The sequence below is a fragment of the Ciona robusta genome, chromosome 11 (assembly GCF_009617815.1).
Source record: "Ciona robusta chromosome 11, ASM961781v2".
Taxonomy (NCBI): Eukaryota; Metazoa; Chordata; class Ascidiacea; order Phlebobranchia; family Cionidae; genus Ciona; species Ciona robusta.
The window spans coordinates 1663686-1680797 of NC_143245.1; the positions used below are offsets into that span (position 1 = coordinate 1663686).

General features: G+C 35.2%; 2 protein-coding genes across 4 annotated transcripts; one reads left to right on the top strand and one right to left on the bottom strand.

The window, feature by feature from the left end:
- Nucleotides 1–282: 282 nt before the first annotated feature.
- On the bottom strand, nucleotides 283–14444 carry LOC149727690 (protein flightless-1 homolog). Of its 2 annotated transcripts, none has more exons than XM_089888587.1 (28): nucleotides 14285–14444; nucleotides 13498–13761; nucleotides 13137–13222; nucleotides 12672–12833; nucleotides 12179–12399; nucleotides 11700–11758; nucleotides 10985–11142; nucleotides 10220–10359; nucleotides 9785–9886; nucleotides 9431–9570; nucleotides 9026–9118; nucleotides 8456–8572; nucleotides 7921–8100; nucleotides 7431–7513; nucleotides 6823–6981; nucleotides 6470–6641; nucleotides 5981–6137; nucleotides 5306–5445; nucleotides 4723–4878; nucleotides 4123–4262; nucleotides 3782–3872; nucleotides 3323–3433; nucleotides 2989–3084; nucleotides 2528–2641; nucleotides 2169–2297; nucleotides 1753–1968; nucleotides 1154–1219; nucleotides 283–817 (listed from the first exon to the last, which is right to left on the bottom strand). In XM_089888587.1, exons 1-28 carry the CDS (start codon nucleotides 14342–14344, stop codon nucleotides 695–697), a joined length of 3735 nt encoding a protein of 1244 aa, XP_089744713.1. In that variant the 5' UTR covers nucleotides 14345–14444; the 3' UTR covers nucleotides 283–694. The 2 variants fall into 2 exon arrangements, with proteins under 2 accessions (XP_089744713.1, XP_089744712.1); XM_089888586.1 differs by having other exon boundaries at nucleotides 12176–12399.
- A 118-nt stretch (nucleotides 14445–14562) lies between these two features.
- Nucleotides 14563–17061, top strand: LOC149727691 (amidophosphoribosyltransferase-like). Of its 2 annotated transcripts, none has more exons than XM_089888610.1 (2): nucleotides 14563–14694; nucleotides 15349–17061. In XM_089888610.1, the coding sequence occupies exon 2, from the start codon at nucleotides 15371–15373 to the stop codon at nucleotides 16877–16879; it is 1509 nt and encodes a 502-aa protein (XP_089744736.1). In that variant the 5' UTR covers nucleotides 14563–14694; nucleotides 15349–15370; the 3' UTR covers nucleotides 16880–17061. The 2 variants fall into 2 exon arrangements, with proteins under 2 accessions (XP_089744736.1, XP_089744737.1); XM_089888611.1 differs by lacking the exon at nucleotides 14563–14694 and adding an exon at nucleotides 14741–15144.
- Nucleotides 17062–17112: the final 51 nt, after the last annotated feature.

A 17112-nucleotide genomic window follows, 5' to 3' on the forward strand; every position in this document is an offset into this window, starting at 1 on the left:
CTCTATATCTAAATCTTTATCGTTATCTCAAATCAAGAAAATCTTTATCTTATTGTCACAAATAATACCATCTCATTGGTGGTACTATAGATGTTTAGATGTCTATGGTGGTATCCAAGTGTGTTATCTTGTACAGTTGTAATGGATACTACAAGAAACTAAACTCAAGACAACAATTTTACACAGCACACACTTCTAACCTGGCATTGCCTGATACAGCAAATTAAGATAAAAACACATTAGGGTAAGAGCTGTAGCACCTAATCATTGGCACCACGCAACTTATGATCATGAACATATTTATTTACTAAAATCAAAACATCCTCACAGGATTAAAGTACTTGCCTTGGATATAATTTATAACATTCGTTTTATTGCTAGAAGAAGTTTGCAGCAAAAATAAAGATGAAATAATTATTATATCATGCATGGTTCTCAGAATTAAATTTAGTTGTTTGGAACTGCTAAAAAACATTTGTTTGTTTTATTGCCTCACTTATTGTATACAATTTGGTATTTTGGCAAAAACAAAGTTTTGGAAGATATTTTATGATAAACTATTTTAGTTCAAAATTGTGAGATACCAACTTGCCTAAAAACATTGAAAGGTGCAAATTTAAGAACCACTTTTTAAACAATTCTCTTTTCGGGAGCTTTCCCAAAATAATATACAACAAAAATAAAATCTCTATGTTCAAGGTTTATCAAAAGGCACCCATGCGTGAAAACATTTGGTAAAATCCCACGCTTCATTGCCTTTGCGAACAAGCTTAAGACGACGTTTAATTCCTTTGCTTTTTAAATGTTGAATGTACACCTAAGAAGAATGTTGTTAATAAAATTTTGAAAGAAAATAATATTCTGCCCCTTTGGGAAATATTTTTTCTAAATGGATTAAAATGTTCTTATATAGGTAGTGAGGTCGAGGATTAGGCCAGATTTGACTCATTGCCCCACCACCTAGACTGCTGTAAGTATGAATAGATTGTGCGACTCGCTGATTCCTGGATCCATAAATATTATTAAACGATGGTTACCATCAGCAATATATTACAGGAAAATAAAAAGTCTTTTGCCTGCAATCACACATTTGGTACCAAATGTAGCAACATGTGTGTATAAACACACCCACATAGAAACCACATAAACTCACCGAAACAGTTTTCAAACCAAGTTTAACTTCAACTTGACTTGTTTGGTGTCCCACCCACATGAATACCTATGTAGACAAGTAAGGTTAAGCAAGTGGAACATCATTGTTAAAACATGATAAAGAATGATATACGTATCTTATTTTAAAGATATACATTCTAAACCTTGCAAGCCAAATCTGGCCAATGAAACCTTTTTGACTGAGGTGTTAGGAATAACTTTTCATCAACGAAATGTTAATTTACTATTCCTACATCAGTATATGACAAGAATGGCTTAAATAGGAAAAACAAAACCTTTCTAATAAAGAAATATCTACAATACAAACCTTGTACACAGCCATTCGTGTTTAAAATCAATTATTGTTCTGTTACGCTTAAGTGATAACGTATTTCTATAATACACACTAAACTCCCAACCAAAGCATAACAGAGTGAGTGACTTAATTGGTCAAAAAATAATTACTGTGCACCAGCTTGTATTTTCGAATTACGTGTATAGTTGGCTTAAGTTTTTACAAACATCTTAACCCCCGTTTACACAAACATCTCAACCAGCCATACCAAGCCTTGAACCCAGCCCCTCCTACTAACCACTCACCACTTGTCCATTATCCAACATCATGATGTCATCATCTGCGAGGTCGTCTTGACAAAAGTCGGTGCATTTCTCTGAAACGGAAAAAAATCCTTTCTCGTTTGAGCATCGGAACAAACGAACATGATGAAGATAATCCGCATCCTCCTCATAAGTCTCGCATTTCCCACCAAGTCCAACCCAGAAGAAGTTCTCAGGTTCTTCCCCTTCATTGAGAATCTAGGGTATAGGCGGAATTAGGGGGTCGCATGGGGTGTCATAACAAACCAAAGTCCAAAAAATATTTTTTCTTTATTTCTATCTCTACTGTATGTATATTTTAAATTAACATTAACTATTTACTATTTTCAAAATACAAACCTATTAATGTTTTAAATTTTATACAATACATATTTTATAAACATGATAAATAATCGAACCTGTACACTGTATTCATCACCAAACAAAGTGGAAATCATATCCTCCATTAATCTTGCTTCGTTAATGTTTGCTATCCTTCCAATCCAACCATATACAATACCTGAGCTATCAGCATTGTTGAATGGAACCTAAGGTTAAATGGGAAATGTTATGTTTGTTTTTTTTGTGGGGGTTGGGGTAACATTACTTTTAGCACTGAATTAATCAAAGATATTACAGCTAATGAGGGAAAACCTATTTCAAGATTGTGTGTTTAATTATATATATGTTGACTACCGTATCTTTAAAATAGCTGGTGGCTGTTTTAGTAGATTATGACAGATTCTTTGACCACTATAAATACATTACATGAACTTACTTTTAATATGAAGCAAAACTCAGAGTTGAGAAGTTTAGGGTTTGGTTCAATCTCCACACACCTTGTTGTGAGCATACCACCATTGGAACGTATCTGATAAAACTGGGTGAGGTCCTGGAATAAGAAATAAACGTTAATTGTATATATATAGTCGCGCCGGTTTGGCATGTTTAAAAGTTAGTAAATGCATCTTAATTCCACCTGCCCCGAGAGCTTTTAGCAACAACTATGCTTCAGTTGCACGCATTTTTTCAGATACTTTTAACTGTTCAATGTTATTGCCCATTGTTTTTCACGATTGTTTACGTTATTCATGTTAAAAGTATCGGTCATTTTCTATTTTTAATAATTTTTGTTAAATTTTTTTTGCTAGTTTTGAACGCTCCATTCCTAATGTTATTCTCACTCCCTTAAAACATTACAAAACCAAGTTAACCCACACAACCGTACCAGTTACCCACCTCTTGCTTCCCACTCCTAATATTCGCAACATCTTTTCGACTTCCATTCGTGATGATAAATTTTTGGTGAAAATGCGACAAAAATTTCAAGTTTTCCTAAAAATGGAAAAAAAACTCTTTCTATTACTGTTACAATGAATTTCAAATACTTTTTAACTGGTTTCGGCAGAAATATAGTCCAGAGGATCCGATTTTAAAATAAAATATCAAATGTTTTTTTATGTCTCTTGGAATCTAAAATCTCAAGAATTCTTCTACATAAGACATTTCTTAATATAAAAAATGTTTAAACAATTTTGGACCATATAGGCAATAAAACATAGAAATAAAATACTTGTTGTTGTTTCATCTTTACAACTTCCAACTTTCCAGGAAACAAAGCTTCAAACTTCTTCTGCAGGGTGAATGTGAAGGTCAACCACCCCATGTTTGTTGCCTCATGACCCTGTCATAAAATGCATTGTGATGTCATTGATGATTATTGTTATTGATGCAGACATAGATAAAAATTACAAAATTGAATTCCTTTTTACAGCTTATATAACTTGGTGGACTGAAAGGGAACTGCTTGCAATTGTTTGTTTTGTGATCTCAAAGAATTGCCATAAGCAGAGACCATCTGGGTATAGCATTTAGTATCTTGGTAAAGAACACATACAAACCCAGTTGTAAGGAACAAACTTGTTGGGTAGATAATAACTTAAGGACTTCTTTGTACAAGGACCTTACCCATATATGGAAAAGAATAAAATTTGCCAGAATATCACTTGTAACATAAATCAAACCATCCTACCTGCCAGAAATAGACAACACACTGGATATCATCTTCCTGATCCTCGTCCTCATCTTCTTCTTCTTCAGGAGCATCAGATGGAACCCAATATCTGGTGTTTATCAAAACATTTACTTGACTGCTTGTAAAGTTTTTCAATAAACTCCAGGTTAATAGCACCAGTTTTGAAAGCCGTGAGCCAATTTTTTCGCTACCATTTTTAAAAGGCAGTTGATAGGCCCAGTTTTAAAAGCAGTTGGCCAATTTTTCCACCTCATCTACTTATAGCGGGAAAATACCTTGTGCGTAATAGCGGGGCTAAAAACTGTATGAAATCCCCACAATATCAAGTAGGTAAGTACCTGCATAGGAAGACATAACAATCCTTTGAATGAAACTTTCCAAATTCTTCCTGGGGAAGAGAAACAAACTTCTTTCCATCGAGAACAAACCCTTGCATAACATCTAAGTCCTCGTTCCATTCCTCCATTAATTGGAGGGCCTGGTTGTACAATATCATGTAATATCATGTAACTGTGTATCATGTAACTGTGTATCATGTAATTGTATATCATATAATATCACAGAATTGTATGTAATATCATGTAATTGTAAATCATGTAACGGTGGGTTGTGTCAAATTCAAGGTTCTCCTGGTGTCGGGTTATAAGCCTTATTTATATACAATGTGTGACTCTCTCTCTCTATATATATATATATATATATATATAGATCTAAAAACAGAAATACAAATATTAAACTTAAAGTATTCAATGAGGCGGATCTGAGTACAGTGTTGTTATTCTTATACAACCTAAACACACTGCCTATGTAAGGTTGAAACATGCAATGTTGAGAAAAATTGCAATGTATGCGGATAGTATTATGGGTGGCTGGGGCAACATATCACCCCAACTTTTTCCATGATACAATATCAGTGACATCACAATGCTTCTTATTACCTCAGCATCGGGCATTGATTGTTGTCGTGGTAGAAAGATTGCTGAAAGATCAATTTTATTTTCTCTTGCATCTTGTTGTACGATAACTTTTTCATCTTCGCGTGTGTAATCTACCTTGATGACGTCGGTCCAACCAATGAAGCGTGACTTGAATAACTGGATGGTTGTCATGGTTACTATTGCTATTTTAAACATACCTTGTAAGTTTTGGATAAAATAAGGAAATTACTGATAATTTTGCCTAAAAAATGTATTTTTGTTGTAATATTAAGTTAGACATTGACAAAATGGGTAATTGACCAACACCGGCACAAATTCAAGGTTCCCTGGCGCCATAGGACCTCACTCATATAGAATAAGGTTTAGGAACTTTCGAAATTTTTTAAAACCTTTTGAAATGCAAACATGAGTGTATTGGGATAATTCTGGCAGAAATCTCAGGACCAATGGCATGCCACGCTGTAGGACCTTACCCATATAGAATATGGTTAGAGAACTGTTTAAACTGTTCTGTAATATTGTATAAATATAAATTTATTTAACAAAATTATTATGATACCATAGTTATCAATTGTGACCTCACCACAGATTCTGTTCCTTCCAATTGTTTAGAAACAATAGCAAACGATGGTCGATGGATCATGGTTGATATTTCATGAGCAAGTTTCATGGCAGCAGCTCGTACCAAACGCGGAGATTTACGTCCCGTCCATACAAAGACATCTATAATGAAAACCCGTGTTATAATCGTTGACACGCGAGGATAAATGAGTGACATACATTTAATCACCTACAAAGTTACATATTGTAAAGTGGTGTTTTATAGTTTATAAAACAGAACACCCGTGTTATAATTACTGTCATTGCCTCAATGTGAGGCTAAATAAGTTACATATATCAATCACTTTTAAAATTACATACATGGTAACTAGTAAGCGGGAACGAGGTATATGAAACGAAGAACCAGTGTCACAATAACTTTCGCTGGATAAAAAAGTTATATTTATTCAGTTAAGATTTAAAGTTAGGATGTCCTAATACTATTTGTGAATAAATGGTAAAGAAATTATGCACTTAATTTTGATTGATTTCATATTTTTTATAAAAGTAAAATGGCAGATAAAAGGTTAATACAATTAAACGTTTTGTTCCATTTTTATACCAGAAAAGTAGTTTAAAAATTGATATGTCTTGTAGCAACAGCAGGAATAGGAAATAAGATATTAAAAAATAAACCTAAAACCTCACAACCACTAACCTGTATGACAATCAAGGATATAAACATTCTTCGTGTTTAACAAAGATTTCAACAATCGCTGCCTCGGGGTCAACTCGGGGTCAGGTTTGGTTTGATGCTCCATGGCAAGCTGGTAGCGAACTTGGGGTAACTCTAAGTAACCCATGCCAAGGTTAACCTGGGGTAAAAGGTAATGACCTGGGGTTAAAGGGTAATGACCTGAGGTTAAAGGGTAATGACCTGGGGTTAAAGGGAAAGGGTAGGTAACGAGCTAGAGTAAGCATGGATAAACTGGAGTTATTTATTAACAACTTGGGGTCAAAAGGCGATTATCATTAACTAAAACATTGGTTTTCAATTGTTTGAGCTATCGCTCAAATATTTTTTAGACTACAATATTTTTTGTGGCCATTACCTAGAGTTCCATTTGGATAGAAGATCTAACAACTCTGGCTTAAAGAACTTGAACTATACAGGTAGAACATACTGTCCATATATCGTTATGTTTACCTTATATAGTCGTGGTTTTGAACTTCTAAACACTGAAAGATCTGAGGGAACTATCTCATCAGGAATTCCCCCAAATATTTCCCAAAAATCCCCTTCTTCGTAACCCTGGTATGACATCACAATCTCAGCATTGTTCTTCCGCTCATCTTTGTTTATCTTCTCGGCAATTAATCTGAATTGTGACATCATAACAGGACTTTAATATACATAGTAAATAAACATGTTTCTCATTTATTTTTTTAAATAATTTATTATTGAAATCTGTAGCTAACAGTAAAAAAATGTTAAAAATACAACTATCAGTCTGCTTGTTTTGCACATACAAGAATAAAATATTATTTAAAAATACACACCTGGCTTTAGACCTTTTCACACCTTTAGCATTTGCACCCACCCACACAAATATGTTCATCCCATGGTCTAATATCAAAACTTCTTCTGGATTTAAAGAAGAAGTTTCAAGAGGTACGGGGTAAGGGGTGACCGTGCGTTGGCCCCATAATGCATATAACCTGAATAAGTAATATATAGGTAATCTGTAATAATGTACAATAATAACCTGAAGATTTAATAGGGTAAATATTGGGACAAATTACACATGTAACTTTAAGCCCAATGTCTTTATCTACTTGTGTGGTTATGCTATACCCATTTTCAACCATGTAGGATATATCCTGTTCTTTATGGTTGAGAAACTCGAACTGAGATTTTTAGGCAAGCCATGCCCGAGAACTTGAATTTAGCCCAGTGTCTAATATCTACATGGTACCATACTGCAGTCATATAACCATTTATGTACTTTGTCATTTTACAATAATTCATTTTTTATCATTTGGAAATGTTATGACTTATTTTGTGTAACAAACAACATAATACATTGAATAAATGAATTTTTACAACCATGTCCCAACAGCAGATACCATTTCATTGAAGTAATAGATTGAGTGATAATCAAACCAACCTTGTTGGATAAACAGTTTGTTCAACTGAGTAGAAACCACTTGCATTCCCTCCCTCAATATACGCAATGTCATTGTTAAACATCTGTCAGTTGGATATTTAAATATATAACTACACTATATTGAGAAAAGGCAAACTTGTAATACAAAACTGTAATCAGAAAAGTGTTCGTTTTGGTAGATTTAACAGTAATAATTAAGCTTGGCTGATAAGAAACAAAAAAAAACTAACAACAAAATTAAAAAAAATATGTAATATTTAGCTTAAATTAGTTTATATTGTTTATTTAGTTTAGAGGAGTCAGTAATAGATAAACTAAACTAAAATTAACGGATGACTGTTGTTCTGCTACTAATTACCTTAACTTTATTGTTTTAACCAATTTGTTACTGTATTCTTGGATTATTTTTTTTATAAAAATGTTTAAAATTTAGCGCTATATAAAAATAAACAACATGATCATCATTAAGATCCTGATAAACATGATCTACCTCAAGAAACTCATCGCTCTCATCTCCCATTTCTTCACGGATCGTCCTCCCATCTGCTCCCAGCATATTCCGGAGGTTGACGGCATGAATCGCGCTGCAAGCCTTCTTATCTATCGAAGAATCTTGTCCAATCCAATAATAAATCACCCACGAGAGATTCCCGGATTCATCCATTAAGGTCTATGACATTGGAAAAGAAGGAATGACTTTAGTTTTGGTCTTTTTGGTCACAGAATAAAGATCGGAAAAGTATAAAAAAGCAAAATAGGAAATAACAGTCCTAGCACGCTTCGGTTAAAACAGAAATACAACACTTAATAAATAAGGCATGACCATACAGGCTTACATAGGACAAACAATAAACTATTAATTTAAACTACATTAAAGTTCTATTCGAAATAAAAGTGTGTGTGATGAAAATGTAATAATACAACTATGATATCAATATCAAAATAACCTTTTGTAAGTTAGTATCAAGTTAGTATAATAAAAATATATTAAAGTATGTAAGTTAGTATATTAAAATGTAACTTACATGAAGTATGATGTAACAATCACCAACATAAAACTTTCCATAATAAGTCACATCTTCAATATGAACTGGATAGAAATTCTCAATTTGCCAAATTGTTAACCCGGGAAACTGACCAATCTGTGATTGAAACAAAAGTTTGGTGGACCATGGTCCAGTTTCAAAAGCTATTGCACTGTGTGCAAAAATTAGGTTGTTTGGTAATTTATATCTTTGCTGGTGGGAACTTAAGTGACTTTTCTATGGTTGCCACTCCAATGCCAACAGTCGAGTTGCTGAAGCTATTGCAGTATGTGGATAAGCAGACATGACTTTTGGTTGGTTTGGTCATTTATATCATCATGTGTAAAAACTGAGTGACTTATCCATGGTTGCCACTCCCATGCCCACAGTCAAGTTGCTGAAGCTATTGCAGTGTGTGGATAAGCAGACATGACTTTTGGTTGGTTTGGTCATTTATATCCTAATGTGTGAAAACTTGAGTGACTTATCCATGGTTGTCACTCCCATACTTATAGTCAAGGTGTTGAAGCTATTGCACTTAAACAACATTTAGTATTGAGCTACATTTACCTCTTCACTGAAGATCTCACTGTAATCCAGGTCGGGTTTATTAAGAGATTCATTCCATTTCTTCCCAGCTTTTATCATCTCTGCATTTGATTCCTTTAAAAAGATTTTGTTTAACAGGTAGTTTTTATCAAGGGTAATATGCTAAAAATCGTTTTGAAACCTTTTGAGACATTTGTTAACATTACCCACAAAACCTGCACACCATCTTTCTGCATAAGGAAATCATGTTTGGAATATCAAATCATATGACATTTATCTCACCCAACCCTTAAAAGGGGATGCAATATGGAATTTCTCATAAGAAAAAGTGTCACTCAACTTCTACTGCTTCTAGTCTCTAAGGTACTGAAGAAACTTCTTTTTTTACAAATTTGAGATAATAAATGCATCACACACGACACTCACATCATCTTGTAGATCTCCTGACACATTTTTATCATGAGCAACATCGCTCATCCCTTGAAGAACTTTCTGGGCTTTGCTGTCGGCTGCTTCGTGTCTTCGACGAAGTCGTAACCTTCGCGCGGCATGATCCTTGGTTGACACTGACAGAAACAAAATTCAATTACAAATTTTATGACATTTGCAAATTTTATGATATATGTTTCGAATTTTGCAAATTCTTGATTGAATGAGAACAGTTCAATTCAAAAGAGAAATAACTTTTTAAACAACAAGATAATTCAAATAAATGTAATTAAATGAGTTTTTCAAATAATAAAACCTTCCATAACACAACACCATTATGACATCACAAACCTGTTTGTTGCTCCGCACCACCAGGGGGCACCACACCGATCTTACGAAGTTGATTATTCAGCGAGAAATCGATGTTGTAAACTTTGTTTGCGTCTTCTTTAACTATGGAGAGAAATATCACAACATGGTGTTTAAATATTAATAAAACACACAAATGTTTTAGATTAATGAGCTTCTATTTTATATGGGTGAGGTCCTACAACAAGCCACCTCTAGGATCTAGTCCATAGTTGGCACATTACCTCACAAATCTGATTAAGACCATTCCAACCCAGACTTTAGCATATGGTAGTGAGAGGTATATGGCCTCTAGGGGGTTTAAAGCAAATTAAGGGGGAATATGAATAAAAACAAATAAACCAAAGCCAGTCTGGTGTCATATAACAGTGTCAGTGATTATCATGACATGACAACAATGATTATGACATCACATACCAGGAACAGGTTTAGGAGGCATGACAAGATTAGGATTTCCTCGCACATCGAGGATCTTGAGATCAGGAAGAAGATGAATTGAATCGGGGAGAGTGACGAGACGATTGTCGGATAAAATCAATTTGCGCAGTTTGTTGCATCTGTGGTGGAAGGATGAGATTAAAGTACATTGAATGACTTTTGCTCTTATACTTAAACAAATCTTGTTTGTAAATGTATTTCAAAGACAGAAAGACGACCCAGAAAACTTTTCTAGGGGTTGGAACGCAACAAAAACCCATTGTATTCTAGTTCATGTTACAGTTCGATTATTTTTTCAGTTTTGGTGATATTGAAGGAGGTTTGTAACCACCTTGGTGTCAGATAAAGACTCACTGGGGAACAAAAACCCATTGTATTCTAGTTCATGTTACAGTTTGTTTGTGACATTAGTTTAGTTTTGGCTGTTAAAGATTACATAACAGTTTCGCCCATTGCAGTTGATTTAAATATGTGATTACTAAATATTTTATCCAAGGTGTAGAGAAAGCACAACATTATTTTCCTATAAAACTAACTATTTTTACATCTAGCAATCGCCCCACCCCTCGATGTTAAAAAAGTTCAAGTTACACACAACAGACACCAAAATTGTTGTAGGTTACACATGAATTTCACCCTTTGCTGTTGATTTAATTTAAAAGCACTTTAAAAGACTTAAGTTGCCCACCAGACACTCCAACATACCACACCCCTTAACATATGACACCCCCCATTACATTATACCTGCATAAACTCTCAGGCATAAGTTCCAGGTTATTCCCATCTGCACAGAAAACTTCCAGACACCCAAGTTTCCCGATACTTGCAGGAATTCCTTCAAAATCTAACTTATTGTCGCTGATAAAGAGACAACGCAACGATTGAAGTTTGCATAAAGATGTCTGAGGGAAAAAGTTTCAGATAAAATATTATAATTGTAGGAATGTTCTCAAATTTATTGTTGTCGATCTTATTTTGCTCATTTATTGTTTTGTCTTTTTGTTTTATTTATTACAGCTTTTGACGATAAACTTAGGCTTCATATAAAAAGGTTGGAATTTGAAAAACTATGAAAAGGTTGGAAATTGAAAAACTATGAAAAGGTTGGAATTTGAAAAACTATGAAAAGGTTGGAATTTGAAAAACTATGAAAAGGTTGGAATTTGAAAAACTATGAAAAGGTTGGAATTTGAAAAACTATGAAAAGGTTGGAAATTGAAAAACTATGAAAGGTTGGAATTTGAAAAACTATGAAAAGGTTGGAATTTGAAAAACTATGAAAAGGTTGGAAATTGAAAAACTATGAAAAGGTTGGAAATTGAAAAACAAATTTTACGAAAACTTTTTAATACAAGTTTCTCTTTTTGTTCTGAAGCTATCCTACAGACAGCCCATGGAAGTAGTAAAGTAGCATTTAAAATAAACGGAATATGATGAAAGTGGAGACTGTTAAACTCACTGGTAAAGAAGTAAGAAGATTGTTTGTAAGATTCAATGTTTGCATCTTCGTCCAAGTATCTGGGATATGAGTAAGAACAAATTAGAAATACAAATAAGAAATACAAATTTTTAAATGGTGACTATGTAATCTATTTTAGGTAATGGCCATCTTATTTAACAGCTTTTATTTTTTAAATGCCTAACCATTCATATAGTAGTTTTTGAATACACATAAATGTTAAAATTGTTGTTGCCTTAATGGTTAAGAACCACCACATTAGAGTGTTTGGTTACACAACTACTTATCCATTTACATCAAAGAAACACATTTAACATCTTACTGCTAACCAGATGGGAATATGCTGGCAAAAAAATATATGTTGCACAGAACAGCTGTTACGTCCAATACAAAATCAAAAACACACACATATATATATACATTTATTAATAAACAAAAAATTAATACAAAATATATATATATTTGAAAATTCAAACCACCAATGAGAAGAGAGAGTTCCTGGATCTCATTGTTTGATAGGTTGAGTCGTTCAAGCGTGGAGAGCATGTAAAGTGACTCGGGTAACCGTGACAACTCGTTGCACGATAAATCAATATCGGTGAGGGACTTTAACATATCAAGGTTTGATGGAAAGTTTGAGATGTTCCGTTGCGTGTTACGGAGATGGAGGGTTGTCAAGGCAACCATGGATGGTAACTGCCTGCATGGTAATTAGTAGAACAAAATGGTTATTTGTTTATCAACTTTTAAAAGCATTAACATTTCAAAAAGTTTTGAAAAATGAAACAATTTAAAAGACTGATAAATATCTATTTTCCATAATGATAAATATATTTAATACACTTTTACACTGGATGGCATAATAGGTTGGTAATGCCATGACCAACTTTGTAATTTATTTAGGAAAGTTACAAGCTATTCATAACTGTCAGATTATCTGTAAAATATCTTAAATTTTCTTTTTGTTATTACCTGAGTTGAACATGAAGCAATGGATTGTCGTTAAGGACGAGAATCTTCAGATGAACCAACCTCCTTAACTGAGGAGGAAGTGTTTCAAGATTGTTGTTGCTCCAATCAAGATGAAGAAGATCAGTTAGGTTGATGAATAATTGTGGTGGGATGGACTCGATTCTGTGGTGTTTTTACAATGATAAATATTGCTAGCGTTTGTTTTGTCAAAGCGTATGTTTTAACTTAGATCACTAAGGATGGTCATGGTTCAAGTTTTTAAACTGAAAGTGTTTGAAATGAGAAATATTATGTTATATAGGCCCTATATAGAGAGAGTCTTATTAAAAATAACAACATTGAGTAAAAAGTATATTTGGTGGTAATAAGACAAATTTGGGATATATTACAAGACTTCATTGCCTCACCATAAGACATAGATTAGATTTATAAGAAACTAGACAATTACTAGCAAGATCTACTTACTGGTTATGGCTCATGTTTAAAACAAGAAGTGTTTTACAATTTTCTAAATCTTGAGGAACTGCAGTGAGTTGATTGTGACTTAAATCCTAGAGCAACACAATTTTATTACAACTCAACTTTCAGCTCCATAATATGTCAACTAGAACAGAAATAAATTAAAGGTTTTAACTTTTTATGGTCATGGAATATTAGAATCATTCTGAAGCTCCCCCACAAATTGCTTGAAATCTTCATAACCAAAAAAGTTGCCTACTTTACAACTTTACAAAACATATCCTAACAGTAATAGTTTTACAACACCAACATGACATGGCACAAAGTTCAGAAAACCTGCAGATAACACATTTAACATACAACATACCAGAACAGAAAGATCTTCAAGTTTGAAAATATCCGTTGGTATTGAAGCATCTTTAAGATGATTATGACTTGCATTGATTGATTTAAGTTGAGGAAGACCTCCCAGGTCTCCATGCAAAGAATTTAACTCGTTTCTCGAAACTCGGATTTCTTCGAGCTTTTTCAAACTTGCGAGTTCCTCAGGAAGATAACACATCTCTGTGCGATTCAAACTCAACCACCGGAGGCCGCTCATGTTGCGAGTTTTGTCCGGAAACAATCCTCCCTGTGAACGTAATGGATTATGTCATGAATAAATAAATGAATGGAACTTATTTATCCTCATGTGGCGGGGCAACGACATGCATTATAATAGGGATGTTTGTTTCTTAAATACTCATAATGGAGATTTTTGGTGAACTGGATTTCAGACGTTATGTTTGATGTTGTTTTAACGTTATTATGGTTACTAAAGTTTTGATCAGTTAGGAGTTGCAATAGTATGCCTATAGCGTTTACGGAGCTTTGTTTGGCAATAGTAAAGAATTCTCCGGTACATAGCAGAATAGGCTGGTGGAAAGTGTTAGAGGTTGGTGGTTAGGCGTTGATGGTTAGGGGTTAGTGGTTTGTGGTTTTAGGGGTTAGTAGTTAGTGGTTAGCAAATAAGGTTTCTTTACTAGAACTATTCGGTTTCACATGGAATGTATGCAACCAAGTTTTATAAAATACTAACGAAGTAGTTTAGGTGATTAACTTTAGGTAAAGCTGTAATTTTCGTTATTTTTGATTGAAACTGAATAAGTTCTCACCTTGAAGTTGTACTTCGTAAAGTCAACCCCTCGTACGAAGGGTAATACACCTGCCGCCATATTTATAAAGTGCTTTACAACAGGCTGAAAGTCTTCAGAATTTTCAAAACACAAACAAATCTCAATTAGACATTTAGGGAGTTCCCCCTCCTAATTGGACGCCATAGATATTACATTGTTGATAAAGAAACAAAAGTTTTTAATTTTACAAAAGATATAATTGCAAAGGTAATAGTATATTGCTAAATCCTTTATAATAGTAAAGTGATAAAAAAATATATATATAACTTTTTTTAGTATAGGATTTCTATCGGTAGTCCAGCTCAGCTGGTAATGACGTCATAAACCACGTGGTTCACCAAGTTAGCGTCTGGGTTTCTTGGTTGGAATATTTGATTTGATAACTTGAGGTAAGTTAATGAACTGTTTAAGTTGTTGGGTGTGAACGCCTCTTGTTTTATTTGTAAATTGAGTCTGTACTTTGTATTATAGCCAGACAATTACCCTCCCAGATGTATAGATGATAAGATATTGAGATATTGAACGTGTTCGTGTTGTTTTAGTTTTACGCACTCTTGGTAGAACGATCAGAAATAGCCAGAACCCGTCACGTTCTGTAGTTAAGTTCACTAATGTAGGGAAAAGTCCTTCAAATAAACTTTATGTACAACATAGGGATACTTAGCTTCTAATTAGAACAAGTTAATACCTTACGGTTGATACGGAGAAGTTTCAATACAGTTAGTTTTATATTAAAGATAACGGCTTAGAATTTGACCTTAATCTTATATAAGTAGGAACGGCGCTATTTGTTTTAACCTATCTTGCGTCTTTCACTAGATTCACTGCACAATCGAATGGTAATATATTATTTGGGTTAAGTAGGTGTTGCTTTGTATCGCATACGGCTGTAGTGTGCAGCTAGTTAGACCATCCATTTACAAATTACAGTAAAAGCATAATGCTGGTGTTAAAGTTGGCGAAATCCTAAATAAGACTTATTATTTCGGTCGTAATTTACACGCACGTATCATAATATAACAGTGCCATCAAATGTGTTTTAGATTCCGGGTCGTTACGTAACTAATGACGTCACAAATGGAGGATAAACTACAAGACGAGTGTGGTGTATTTGGGTGCGTGGCAGCATCTAACTGTACGACGCCGGTTGACGTAGCAAATATAATTTCCATTGGTTTGATTGGATTACAACACAGAGGGCAGGAAAGTGCGGGCATTGTGACGAACAATGCAAGCACTGATGACGGGATGCGCGTACACAAAGGCATGGGGTTGGTTAGTGCCGTGTTTAACCCAAGCATACTTAAACAGCTGGATGGAAACTTGGGCATCGGTCACACACGATATTCTACGCAGGGGAAGTCGGAAATAATTAACTGCCAACCGTTCGTCGTAGACACCAAGTACGGAAAGATTGCGGTTGCGCATAACGGAGAACTTGTCAATAAATCGAAGCTTAGGAGAGATGTGTTAGACCGAGGTGTTGGCCTATCAACTTGCTCTGATAGCGAACTCATAACACAGCTATTATGCATGCCTCTTGATTCAGAAAAATCTCTAGAACCTGATTGGACGGGAAGATTACGACATTTGATGACGCGCACACCTGCGTCATACTCGTTGGTTCTTCTGCACGGTGGCGCTATTTACGCCGCCCGTGATCCGTTCGGGAATCGTCCTTTGTGTATTGGTCGCTTGGAGGGTGACGTAGGAGGGAAATCCCCTGATACCGTCGGTTGGATCGTGAGTTCGGAATCGTGTGTGTTTCAATCCACTGGCGCCGCTTACATTGGTGACGTACAACCTGGACAAGTTGTCAAGGTTACCAACACAGGCGTGACGTATACGACCGCTGTTAATTCTGGCCAATCAGCTTTCTGCATCTTCGAATACGTCTATTTCGCGCGTCCTGATTCGATCTTTGAAGGTCAAACTGTTTATGACGTTAGAAGACGATGTGGCGCGCAACTAGCGCGGGAGTTCCCCGTCGATGCTGACGTCATCAGCACGGTTCCAGAAAGCGCGACACCCGCGGCATTTGGGTTTTCCCGAGAGTCGGGAATTCCCTACGACGAGGTGCTTGCTAAGAACAGATACATCGGGAGAACTTTCATTCAACCAAGCACTAGAATGAGAAAACTGGCCGTCGAGAAAAAGTTCGGGGTGTTGGTGGAAAACGTCCGCGGGAAACGAATTGTTGTCGTCGACGATTCGATTGTTCGAGGAAACACGATGGGGTCTATTATCCGGATGTTACGTAGCGGTGGGGCGGCGGAAGTACATGTCAGAATCGCCTCGCCACCGGTGAAGAATCCGTGTTACATGGGAATCAACATACCAACGCCGAAAGAACTTTTGGCGAACAAACTAAATCTGGAGGAAACGACGAAATTTCTTGGCGCGGATTCGTTAGGTTATCTCTCCGTTAAGGGGCTACTCTCGTGCGTCACATCCGGTCGGGGTAAATTGGTCGAAAACGGGCATTCCCCTGAAACGAAAAGTAATGGATCATGTGGTACTGGACACTGTGTTGCTTGTTTAACTGGGGAATACCCTGTTCAGCTGGAATGGTGATGACGTCACAAAAAGATGATTGCGTCACATAGAATCATATACCAACCAATGTCATATAATGACGTGACGTCATGTAATGACGTCATAACACAGCATTAACTGTGTTGTAAATATTTCTGTAAACTTACATCTCAGGTATCGTTCGTATGTTTTATATAAAAATAAAATAACATTAAACTGTATTATGTCGTCATGTCTACACAGTGGCGCAATTGTTGTTACGTCATGGACCG